Source organism: Phascolarctos cinereus, unplaced genomic scaffold, assembly GCF_003287225.1.
Source record: "Phascolarctos cinereus isolate Bilbo 61053 unplaced genomic scaffold, phaCin_HiC Scaffold_5;HRSCAF=322, whole genome shotgun sequence".
Classification (NCBI taxonomy): Eukaryota; Metazoa; Chordata; class Mammalia; order Diprotodontia; family Phascolarctidae; genus Phascolarctos; species Phascolarctos cinereus.
The window spans coordinates 3,208,930-3,221,610 of NW_027555958.1; the positions used below are offsets into that span (position 1 = coordinate 3,208,930).

Here is a 12,681-nt window from a genome sequence, read left to right on the forward strand (position 1 = left end):
GAGTCTTCTTAATTCCTCTTCCCTTTCTGCCATCAAAGTGATACCATTTGCATGTCTGAGAGTATCGCTGTTTCTCCTAGCAGCCTCAAGTCTGGCTTTTGATTTGTCCAGCCTGGCATTTCACATGACGTGCTCTGCATCTAAATTAAATAAAGTGACAGCACGCAGCTTTGTCGTAGTCCTTTTCCAATCCTGAGCCAGTCGGTTCCACGTTTGGTTCTGCTGTTGGCTGTTGACCAGAGTACAGGTTCCTCAGGAGACAAGATGATCTGGTCCTCCTGTCTCTTTGAAGACTCGCCACATTTCCGTGTGGCCCACATAGTCGATGAAGCAGAAGCAGATGTTTTTCTGGAACTCCAGCCAATGTTGGCAATTTGTTCTCTAGTTCCTCTGCCTCTTTGAAAACCAGACTGCCCTTCTGGTAGTTCTTGGTTCACCTACTGCTGAAGCCTACCTTGCAGAATCTTAAGTATAACCTTGCTGGTGTGTGAAATGAGTAGAGTTGTTTAGTGATTTGAATATTCCTTGGCATTACCCTTCTTTAGGATTGGGGACGTTAAGCGGATCTTTTCCAATCCAGTGGTCACTGTTGAGTTTTCCAAGTATATTGAGTGTAGCACTGTAACAACATCATCTTTTAGGGTTTTAAACAGCTCAGCTGGAATTCCATCCCCTCCACCAGCCCTATTGTTAGCAATGCTTTCTGAGGCCCACCAGACTTCATTCTCTGGCATATCTTCCCCTAGATCAGTAACCACACCATCATGGTTATCGGCAACATCATGTTCTTTCTTAAATAGTTCTTTGTGTGTTCTTGCCACCTCTTCTTAATTTCTTCTTCTTCTGTTAAGGGCCTACCATTTTCGTCTTTTATCATGCCCGTTTTCACATGAAACATTCCTTTGATATCTCTAATTTTCTTGAATAGATCTCTTGTCTTTCCCATTCTTTTCTTTTCTTCTGCTTTTTTGCATTGCTCATTTAAGAAAGCCGTATCTTTTCTTCCTGTTCTCTGGAATTCTGCATTTAGTTGGGTATATCTTTCCTTTCTCCTTTCCCTTTCCCTTTCCTTCTTTCCTCAGCTATTTCTAAAAGCCTCATCAGACCGCCATTTTGCTTTCATCCACTTCTTTTTATTTGGGATGTTTCTTGTTGCTGCCTCCTGTACAGTGTTGCAAACCTCTGTCCCTAGTTCTTCAGGCCCTCTGTCTACCAGATCTGATGCCTTGAATTTATTCATCACTTCCACTTTGTATTCATAAGCGATGTTATTTAGGTCATACTTACCTGATCTGATAGTTTTCCCTGCTTGCTTCAATTGAGGCCTGTATTTAGCAATAAGAAGCCCATGATCTGATCCACAGTCAGCTCCAGATCTTGGTTTAACTGACTGTGTAGAGCTTCCCCACCTTTGGCTGCAGAGTACATAATCATTCTGATTACCCGAAGTCCACGTGTAGAGTCACGATGCCAGAGAGGCCAAAGTCAATCAGGTCTGCAAATAACACCCCAAAAGATGCCACATTCACCAGAGGGGACTGGCACACTAAAGTGGGGAATCAAAGGAGAATTGGGGTAACAGGAGAGTTTGGCCTCAGAGCACCAGAAGATGCAGGGCAGAGACCATTAGTCAAGAGTTTTGTCAAGGTGGCTGACTGGTGAGAGCAAACTCAGGAAGACGAGTTTTCCAGACTCCGTGCCAGACGTTCAGCACACTATGGCGCCCTCTGGCTGTCCACATGTAGTAGATGCTCGATAAATGCTTGTTTTCGTCCCTTCCTCTTCATCTGCCACACCCTTAGTGGACTCAGAATCTTATATCTTCCCCCCCCCCCTTACCTTAGGCAGTTGTGGCACAGTCTGTTGGAAAGTAGTATATGATCCGCTGTTGAGTAGAAAGTTTCTTACTCAGTAACTGGTGTTCTCTTTATAACGAAGGCTTTGGGAGGAGCGTAGAGCAGCAGGAAACAGCTGAGCAAATGCTTAGAATCCACTGAGCTTGTCTTTGCCAGGTTGAGCAAAGCTCTGTTTGTTTTTAGCTTAATTCAGATAAAAGGTTCAAGGCAAATGACTACTCTAAAAGTTCCCGTCATCCTTTGGCTTTTTCAGGTGCTTTTATCCAGGTTATGCCTTGGAACATGAGGCTTATTTACCCTGGATGCAGTAGGCGTTAGAGAAATTCATGGCGCTGCAGCCTCGTCTGTTCTGAAGTGTGTGTGTTGGGGGGGGGCAGTCTTCCTACAAACAAGGAAGTTCTTTGATGGGGCCCATCTTCCCTTTGAACGTGTATAAACACTTTCACAAACTTGATCTGATGACATGTAACCCAAACCAGAAGAGCCTTGCCCCTGTGCTAGAAATGTCAGGCCGTCTGAATGACTGAAATTCTGCTCTGTTTGGGAAGGACCCTTAAAAGTTCATCCAAATAATGCTGATCTCTTTACCAGAGCTCTGCAGTGATGCTGTCCAAGGTGATGAATGTGAATCGGGTCTGGAAGGTATGAAGTTCTCTTTTAAATGAGGAGATGCAGACTTGTAGTAATCATATGAAAGACAAAGCCCTCTCTGCCTCCTCCCAGCCTGAAGCGCTAGAAATGAAACGCTTCCCTACGGGCCTCGGTGGGTCTGATGTGCTAATAACTGATTATCCTGATCATCTGAGACTCTCTCTGAATATCAGAGGGCCAATTCCATGTTGTCTTGAGAATGCCAAAGAGAGCACATTGGGGACACAATTAATAGACGCTGGCTGGACACAGCAGGTTTGCTCTCCTGGTTTTTTATCCTCTGGTTTGTGGCTGAAATTTTGTTTTGCCGAGATGGAAACAAACAGCCCAGCTGTCGCTTGGCCCCTTCCTCCTCAGGAGGTGCTGCTGTTCATGGATACGCCTGGCTGCTCCAGTGTTTAGCTGAAGTACTAAATGATACCTTTAAATTAAAAACCTTCGTAAAGCCAATCCAGCGTAATGAAGCTGCAAACAGACTGCTGGCTGTAAGGAGGCCGGAGAACCTTTTTCTAGCTTTGTAGTGGAGATACAAAGGATCTCTTTGCAGCCCAGCCTCGGGGTTGGGGTGGCTACAGGGCCTGCCAGGCCAGGGAGCTCGGGGCCAGGCTGCAGCTTGGCTTCTGAACCAGCGCCTGTCGAAGGAACCTGGAAGGGGAGCCACATGTGGGGGAAGCTGCGCCTGCTGCACCTTTGTAGCCCCCAGTCAGGAGTAGCGTTGGAGCTCCTCATTTGTTTTGGGGTCCCCAGAGTCATGAGCAAAGGGACTTCATCCGCGCTGACTTCACTTTGTCACTACTGTCAGTTATGCAAAGTTCAGGTGCTGGATTTACCCTAAAAGTCGCAGGCCCTGAGTTGGAAGTAGTGTCCGGCAAGGATAAAAGTGAGGCCATTACACTGTGCCGGAGGATCCCTGGGGGCTGCGTGTTGACTCAGAAAATGACAGAGTGGTATTATTTGTATCCCTTCGCATTGTTATTTATCAAGTATTTCCCAGTTCCTTTTTAATCTGGGTCAGCAGCTCAGTGTTTGTTTGACATCTCTGGGGTAAACACATCGCAGTATCCCCAGCAGGTGGTCATCCAGCGTGTGCTTGAAATTCTCCAATAAAGGAGAGCCCAGTCCTTTCCAAAACGGCCCGTTCTCCTTTGGCATCTTGCTTACACTCAGAAAGTTAGAGCTTTACATTGAACCTCGGTCTACCCATCGCCCCTTGTTCGCCCTTTGGGGCTGAGCAGAATGAGTCACATGATATGTCTTCAGGTACTTGAAGACAGCTGTCATCTCTTCCTCTCCCAGAGCAGAAGGTGAGGTCCCTCGCTGTCCTGAAAGCTTTGTTTGGTGTGGCTCCCAGAACTGAACACAGAGTACACGATGTTCTGGGGTCACACAGCATCCTAGACCTACATGCATTTGGGAATAGCCCCTGGACCTGACCAGACTCATACATGCAAGGCCTCAGCAATTGAATTTTGACAGCACTAATTGGTGGATGCTCAAAGCGTCAGACAGTGACCACAGATGGTACTTCCTTAGCAGAAGGGCAGCAGGTGAGGAGGCAGATGCAGCTACTGACCTCGTGCTGCCTTTACGCTGACATAAAGTCTTTATGAGAATGATCTGTCCAAGTTCCTTAAGTCATGTCCTGGATGGAAACGTGAAGAAGGAATAGGCAGGCTTTTCCAGACTGTTTCCTGTCCAGGTCCACAGGTTTGTGCTTGTGAACTTACTAAGATGCATGTAGAATATTAGATCCCATCATTTTTCTGGTTTATTGGTTTAAAGCAGGGATGTGGGGAGCCTGTGACCTCGAGGCCTCATGTGGCCCTCTAGGTCCTCAGGTGCGGCCCTTTGACTGAGTCCAAATTTTACAGAACAAACCCTTTTATGAAGGGGACTCAATCAAAGGGTCACACTCGAGGGCCTAGAGGAGCCAAATGTCACCTTGTCAGAGTCACCTCCCACCTGTACAACAGAATCCCTGAGATGATGGGGCTGCAGGAACTGTAAAAGTGACAGTATCTGGTGGCAGGGGATGGCGGGGGGCAGACTTGGAGGTGGGTGCAGGGCAGGCTGCAGACCGACGAACATGAAAACAGCCTTTGGCGTCTTGAGGCCTTGACCTCCTTCCCACCCCATTGCCCGTCTTGCCGTTGATTTCCTGCACCCTGTCTTTTATCCCTGATCCTACTTCAGGCACTGCTTTCCACCACTGGCCTTTCAGCTCTGGGGTCTGTACCCTAATTCCTTACCTTAGCATCTTCACTCTTCCTGAACCAGGCTTCAGCCAACTGGCAGGACTTGTCCAGTTAAGGTATTGTGACCTTTCCGGAAAGAAAGCAGGTGATTGATTTGATCCAGGGAGCTGTAAGCAAATCAGAGATGTCATATAAAAATGACTCCCATGAGATCCAAATTAGAGCGTTTCCTGCTAACATTGAGATTCTCCAAAGGAGCCTGTGAGCTGATGCTGTCGTACTGATTGTGTCTAGCCGTGGCGTACCTTAGAGCTAAAAACTTTGTAGCGGTGCGCCCTGGGTCATCCACCATGGATAAACAAAGTGGATGAAAAACGTACGTTGCTTTGACCCTGCTGGGGCAGCCCATTCAATTAGGTGACTTTTGGAGACATTCTGGAGGTGGATAATAAACATGATAAACACAGAATAGTAATAGACAACAAGTAATAATAGGTAATAAACGTAGAAGAAAGAAATACGCCAGGATTGCATTTGGGAAATGGCACTGAGCTTTCATAGTCCTCGCTGCTGCAAACACCTGTCCCCTGAACGCTGAGATCTTCTCAGTGATGCTACAGGGCTGCAGATCCCGGAGCCCGATTTTGTGAAGAGGAATGACAGCCCCCGGGTCATGTGGCACCTGTGTGGTCAGCACAGGTTGGCGACCACAGCATGCCATAAAGGAGACTTGCTCATGGGATGATCCAGGAAACACACACAGGAGGCCAGAGAGCCAGCGCGCAGATGGCCCGTGTGGCTCGTGCGCTTTGTGGGAGGGGCCTCTGGGCCCCTGATGGACAGAAGTTACCCAGCCCGAGAAGGCATGGAGGGACGGCAGTCTGCGTTGGTGGAGGGAATATCAGCCCCAGGAGGGAAGTGATGGAGCCGCCCAAGTGTTCCATTTTCAGTGGTTTCTCATAGGCCACATGCAGCTGTGGTTAAACTGTGCTTTCGCTTGAGTTCATTTTTACTTCTTAGATTGGAAAAGAGCACATGAAAACATCCTGAATTATGAATGAAGTCTAGTGCTTTAGTCAGCAGCTGCAGTAGCTAGGGTTGTGGATGAGGTGGCCCAGAAGATGGAAAGACTTTAAGGAAATTAGTTGTTAATTAGAATTTTGAGGTAATGAAGCAGGCTGTGTACAATGACCACTCTTGTCTTCACCAGAGAGGAAGGCTGTGCTTGGGATTCTGTAAATGCATGACCTGACGCACGCACTTCTAGAATCTTCGCCCTAAGGGCGTCATCTCAGTGTGGCTCTGATGCCAGGAATTGGAGCAAATAAAAAGTCTCTCTGCTAACTCTGTTTTCCCAGCTTTGAATTATGCACCTATTGTCTCCCATTGTGAGGCCCTTGAGACCAAGGATCATTTTTTTGTTTTTTCTTTGTTTCTCCATCGCTTTGTATATTGCCTGGCATACAGTAAGCACTTAATAGCTGTTGATTCTAACTGGAATACAAGTTAAAAGGACAATTGCTAGATTATCTCTCGAATGAATGTTTGCAGTGAGAAGAGGAACAGAGCAAGATGGAAGCGTTTCTTCTGTGCTTAACCCAAAACCTTAAGAAAATGGCGGCCACGGAACCATGCCCAAAGGGCTACAAAAATGTGCATACCCTTTGATCCAGTAATAGCACTTCTAGGGCTGTATCCCAAAGAGATCAAACAAATGGGAAAAGGACCCACATGTACAAAAATATTCATAGCAGCTCTTTCTGTGGTAGCAAAGAATTGGAAATGGAGAGGATGCCCATCAGTTGGGGAATGGCTGAGCAAGTTGTGGTATATGAATGTGATGGAATACTATTGTGCTATAAGAAATGATGAGCAGGCAGACTTCAGAAAAACCTGGAAAGACTCATATGGTGTGATGCTGAGTGAAGTGAGCAGAACCAGGAGAACGTTGTACACAGTAACAGCAACATTGTGCGATGACTAACGTTGATAGATTTAGCCTTTCTCAGCAGTTCAAAGATCTAAGACAATCCCAGAGGACTCATGATGGAAAATGCTATCCACATCCAAAGAAAGAACCATGGAGTTTGAATGCAGATGGGAGCAGACTATTTGCTGGGTTTTTTCTTCTTCTGTTTTGTTTTGTTTCCTCTTTCTGGTGGTTACTCCTATTGGTTCTAATTCTTCCTTACAACATCACTAATGTGGAAACTTGTTTAATAGGAATGTATGTGTAGAGCCTATATCAGATTGCGCACTGTGTCGGGGAGGGAGGCAGGAAGGGAGGGGGAGAAAAATTTAAAACTCAAAAGCTTCTGGAAGTGATTGTTGATAAATCAAAAGAAATTAATCAAAAGAAAATGGAGGCCGAAGTCTTCTCTTGGAGTTTGGGTGTTGGGTGGTGTCTGAGGGAGGTGAGATCCTTCTGTAAGGACCGCCCCGAGCTTGGTCCTGTGCCTCAAAGGTTAGAAGACAGGCTGGGAACAGCTTGGCCAGAAGCCGTGCCAGCATTGCCAGCTCTGTGTGTTCTGTGGGGCCCTTGTACGCAGCTGGGTGGCTTCCTCAGCGCGTATGGGCAGGCCGCACCGGCGACAGGGATCCAGAATCGAGGATCGTGGCAGGGCTGGCCAGGCATGGGATGAGGAAGGACGATTGAGCTGCACATGTGGCGCCTCAGGGGAAGAGCAGTCATGTGCCTGTGTGTCGCTGCTTATTAGTGACTAAGGTAATCATGTTTCCCCCTCGGCCCCTGAGAGCTGGTAGCCATAGGGTCCTGTCGCCTTAATGCTCTGCCTCATGGTGGCATCTCCTTTCATCCTCAGGGGCAGGACCATAGATAGAAAGCTGGGGGGGTCCTCAACTACTCTAGTCTGGTCCAACCACTGTCTCCCCAGAGGCTACCTCAGCTGCCCACGGTTACCTAGGGAGTAAGTGGTGTCACTGAGATTTGAACTCAGGTTCTGTGACTAACAGCTCAGCCCCTTTTCGTTGGTCATTGCCAACAATGGCCAGTGAATCCTTGCTAATCAGTCTTGTTAAATGGGAGATGGAGGAGCCTTCTAAGTGACTGACCTTCAGTTTCCACTCATTTGCGATGTCTCCCCCGCATCCATGGGCATTAACCCTTTGGGATTCCTCTCCCCCTGGGTCTTTGGGACATGAGAGCTGGTGCCTCTCTGTCGCAGTCTGATCTGGAGGAGAATGCAGCGGCCCATTTACTGTGAAGAGGAAAGGGCAGCTAAGTACTTCGACAAAGCTTTGGCTGGCGTAGAACCTTGACCTTGTTGACTTTTGAGTCCTGCAAAGATGAGAGGGCTGATAAAAACTGGCTTTGTTTTGTTTTGGTGACATGGAGGAAATCTTCAAACAGTCTGCAAAGCTGCCCCCAGGAGGTCTGGTCTCTGCCCTCAAGGAGAGAAGAGTTGGACGTGACTATCTGTAGTACAGGGTGTGGGTGTGGTGAGGATGCCAGCCCTATGGGCAGTGCCAGCCAAGTGTGGAAGAAGTGCAGAGAGGAGGGAGGGATGACTTCTGGCCGATGTTGTCGGGAAAGGCAGGTTAGTATTTTACTAATCAAGGACAGGAAAGAAAGCACCTTCCAGTTGAGGGGAGTGGACAGAGGCAGGAGAGCTCATGGATGAGCAAGGTGTCCACACCGGCTGACGGCAGGGTTCGGGTAAAAGGAGGTGGAAGGTGATTCAGCCCAGGCAGGTCGGGGTGGGACTGTGGGGGCTGGGAAGGCCATTCAGCCCAGGCAGGTCGGGGTGGGACTGTGGGGGCCTGGGAAGGCCAAACGAAATCATTCAGGCAACAGGGAGCCACACAAAGACTCTTCAGATGGGAGAGCGAACATGTGGAGTTTTAAGAACACCAGCCTCCGAGTGTGGGCGGAGATACCAGGTGAGACTCGCCACCCAATATTGGGGCGGAGCGGCGAGGTCCTGCACTGGGGTGCTGACGGGGGAACAGAAGGGGCGACTCCCTGCGTGACAAGGCTGCTGGCAGTAATTAGGTGCGAGCAGCATCTTACAGCACAAAGTGCTCAAGATGGAGAGGGGCCTGCTAAGAAAAATGAGAAGAGTACCAGGTTATGCCTTCCCTTGCTCTGGTGGCAGGCAGGGTAGCGGTGACGCAGAAGAGAAGACAAGTCAAGTGAGTCACGTGAAATTGAAAGAGACGTATGTGAGCACAAGGACTCGCCCCCTGGGAGGCCAGGGGAGGCCAGGGGAGACAGCGGCTGCCCAGAGACGGTGGGCCACGGGGCTTCCCTGAGCCTCCCACTCATGACTCCACAAAGGAGAGCTTTGGCTCCCCTGGCCCATGGGTGGGCCATGAATTGACTGTCTCCGTGCCTTTCTCATTTAGGCAGCCTCCCTGAATCCGTACTTTGACCCTTTCTGGGTCCTCCCTTGTGGGAAGCCTTCCCTGCCCGTGTTCACCTCCCTCTTTTTCGCCTGGTTATTGGTACCTCTTTGACAGGGGTTCAGATTTCACCATTTCTGCTGCCTGCATCTTATCTCCTCCAGTAAAGCTGTAAGCTGTGTGAGGGCAGGTATGCTGCTTTTTTCTGTTTGCACCAGGCAGACTGGGACCATGCTGAGACATAGTAGAGTATCAGTGAACACTTGTGGAGAGAAATTGAATTTGTCGTTAACTGGTAGGTTTAGTTATGAGTTCTGGTTTATCCCCTATCTAACTGCCTTGCTTTGGGTCTCTCCCTTCTCTGGGCCTTTGGCCTCAGTTCCTCCATTCATAAGTCAAGTAGGATAGACTAAGGTCACTCAGGCCCCGTCAGCTCCGACAACCTATACTTCTGACTATTTCACGTGACTTGGTGCAGACAGGCTTTCATTTGTGGCTGTCCCCCTTTTCTGAAGAGAAGCCCGTCTGGGGACTTGAAGTTGCTAGGGTGCCAAGATAGAGGGCGCCGAGGGCTTGTAGAAGCGGCTTCTTCCCTTTCTGGTGATTCATGACAACTGCTCTCCGTGTTCCCACGTATCTCAGTGCTTGGCAGAGAAACAGCAGCCACTGAGCCTTTGGTTCCCAGGACAAAATGGCGTGAGGCTTGGGTTCTCATCCAATGCTGTTTGTTAGTGTGTTCCTTGCATTCCAGATAGAGCCCCTTGGGCCACTCCCCCTTAGGTGCCTTCTCTTGTAGCAAGGTGAAGCAGTGACCTTTAACCAAAGCCTCCGTCATCCCTGACAGTGTACACACCATTCTGCGCCAGAGCCCCCCACCTCTCCAAGGAAGAAGGAGCTGTATTTGCTAAACCTTTCTCCCAAGCCAGGAGTGGTCATTATAGTTGCACCAGGATTAGGTTTTACTTTCCTGCTCTCTTCATTTACATCACTGTAAGTGCTTTGGGTTCTGTTTACTTCACTCCACGGTAGCTCAGTCACATCTAACTAGGCTTCTCTGAAATTCCTCGTTATGTTTGGTGCTTTGACCCGTCATTCCCTCATTGACGGACATCCTCTTTGTCTCCAGCATTTTTGGTGTCACAGAAAGTGCTGTTGTGAACATTCTGGCCTCAGTGTGACTGCTGTCTTTTTCTGACCCATTTGTGGGATCACTAGGTCAGAAGGTTTGTTGATATTTCTCTCATTGTTGCAGAATTATTTCCATAACGACAGTGCATTGATATTGGTCTATCCCTCCAACATGGATTATTTCCTTGGGATGCTCTTCTTCCCTCAGGACACATATAGGGCTGTAGAAAATTGGGCCCAAGGGGCCTCAGGAGAAGGTGCTTCCTTGGAACTCTGTGACATCAGAGTTTGACTAGAGGGATTTCTGAGCGTAGGTCATCCGGGTCTCCAGAGTGTGTAGACATGCTGGGGGTAGCTGAATCCGTCATGAGACAGTAGTCGTGTTCCTTTGTGAAATAGTCCTTGGGACTGATTTTGTTTTTTCTTTTCAGCTGAAAGGTCACAAATGTAATACAGGCTACAATGCAGACATGGGAGACAAGTGGATCTGGCTGAAATGAAGCTTTTCTCTCTTGGAGCAGTTACAGGCCCTGACAGTGCAAGAGCCAGTCACCTCAGAAAGGAGCCTCCAGTTATGGGATAGAAGAAGGGAATGGTGTCACCGAGAACGGTCTGCTTGTGGCACCCCCCATCAGCAGGGCCAAGGAGGCGAGCTTTGTCCTCGGATCCCTAGCAGTATCGTTTAAAGCCAGAAGTTCCCCAAACTGGTCGGTAGGACTAGAAATACCTTTATTCCATTGCCTTGGGCTCTGGCCTCTGTAGGGTCTGTATTTTGCTTCCTCTGACTTCCAAGAAATAAAAGCTTTTCTGTGGAATTCCCTGAAGAGCGTGTGTGTGTGTGTGTGTGCGTGTGTGTGTGTGTGCACGCACGCGCGTGTTCTTATTCCCCTCATGGATGGGTGTGTCCTGCCTCTCACTCCTACAGTCTGACTGCTGTATTAAACTAAAGCCCAAAGAGGACAGACTGAAGGAGGGAAGGAAAGTGACCGCAGATTGGCCCAGCAGTGCATTTGTCTTAATGGGCATTGTGGTGGAGGCTTGCCTGAAAGCCATCATCATTCGTTCTCCCTAATTCTCCCTCTGATGGGCCATTACCAGCTCAGTGTCGAGGAAGTAAAATGCAGGGAAAAAGTTGTAATTAGTAACTTTGAGTCCCACCAGACAAGACCCCTGTTTGTGGTCTCAGTCGGCCTGGCCTCTCCTTCCTGCTCTGTAATGTCAGCCGAAATGTGGGCAGAGCTGGCGCTAAGCTGGTGGAGGATCCAGAGGGTGACGCTGAAGCAAATTTGAGAACAATGGGCCTGCGAAGGATGCAGAATCCATTTCCATGTTAGCTTACAAGAAGTGAAAATGCAGCTTCCTGGCCATTGTTGAGACACAGACCATATTTAAGTGGTTGTAATTTTGTATTTCCGACAGGGAACTGAGCGCTTTAATAATTAAATGAAAGTGCTGCCGGGCATCGGGCCAGTCACGCAGGGCCTTTGGTGCCAACCACCTCCGTTAGGGCTCTGACGTCCCCCACACAAACCCATTATGAGCAGAGGAGAAAGAAAGAAAAATCTTTTTAATTATCTTCAGGGTGTGCCTCGTGAGGGCTGCCACCTCCTCTACAGGGTCCTCGGTCTTCCTAAACCCTGACCACTCTGCAGTCTGGGAAATGACGACCATGCAGGCGGGGTGACTGGTGAGATCCCCTGTCCCCCCCACCCTGACCCCTTTGCATGTGGTTTCAGGTCTGAATGACCGCCAGCCACTGTAAACATTGGTTTTTCATGGGGATTTGCATCCAAGCCTTTGTGCTGGAGGCTACTGAGAGAAAGAATGTGAATTTGGAATTGTACTGTTTCATTTTCCAGTATTTTCTTTTACACGGTTGTTGGGCAGAGACAGGAAAGATCCTTTAATGTTTTTCCTTCCTGTTGAAATGCTGGAGAAGAATCACGGCCCATCAGAGGTGGAAAGGACCTGTAGCCGTCTGCACCCAAGGATCCTCAGCTCAGGAAGACCTCCAGAGAGGTTGGGTCCACTCCATTTTGGGAAGCTTTGAGTACCGGGAAATGCTTCTTAATTTTTTTTTTCATGTGTAGGCAATTGGGGTTAAGTGACTTGCCCACGGTCACACAGCCAGTAAGTGTCAAGTGTTTGGTCTGAGGCCGGATTTAAACTCAGGTCCTCCTGACTCTATCCACTGCACCACCTAGCTGCCCCTGGGAAATGCTTCTTACACCAAATCTAGCGTTGCCTCCATTTTGCTTTGTTCTCCTTGTGGGGGCCATGTAGAATAAGGCAAATATTTTTCTGGTGTCAGATGTAAATCCATTCTCCTTCCCCCAGAGTCTTCTCCCAGTGGAACAACCCCCCTCCCTTCAGTAGCCTAAACTTGAGTCCCTTCCCCACCCTGGCTGCTTTCCTCTGAACACTTTCCAGAATGCTGTGCCCGGGACTGGCCACAGTCCTTCCTGCGTGGACCATGCCTTCCTTATTTC

At 48.7% G+C, this 12,681-nt stretch overlaps 1 protein-coding gene across 1 annotated transcript in view; it reads left to right on the plus strand.

Moving 5' to 3' along the window:
* The window catches only part of NDUFA10 (NADH:ubiquinone oxidoreductase subunit A10), a 52,288-nt gene extending 41,272 nt beyond the window's left edge, over positions 1-11,016 (plus strand). Inside the window, exon 10 of the mRNA XM_078154601.1 lies at positions 10,624-11,016. Coding sequence (XP_078010727.1) covers positions 10,624-10,692 — 69 coding nt within the window. The 3' untranslated portion in view covers positions 10,693-11,016. The remainder of the gene's footprint in view (positions 1-10,623) is intronic.
* Positions 11,017-12,681: the final 1,665 nt, after the last annotated feature.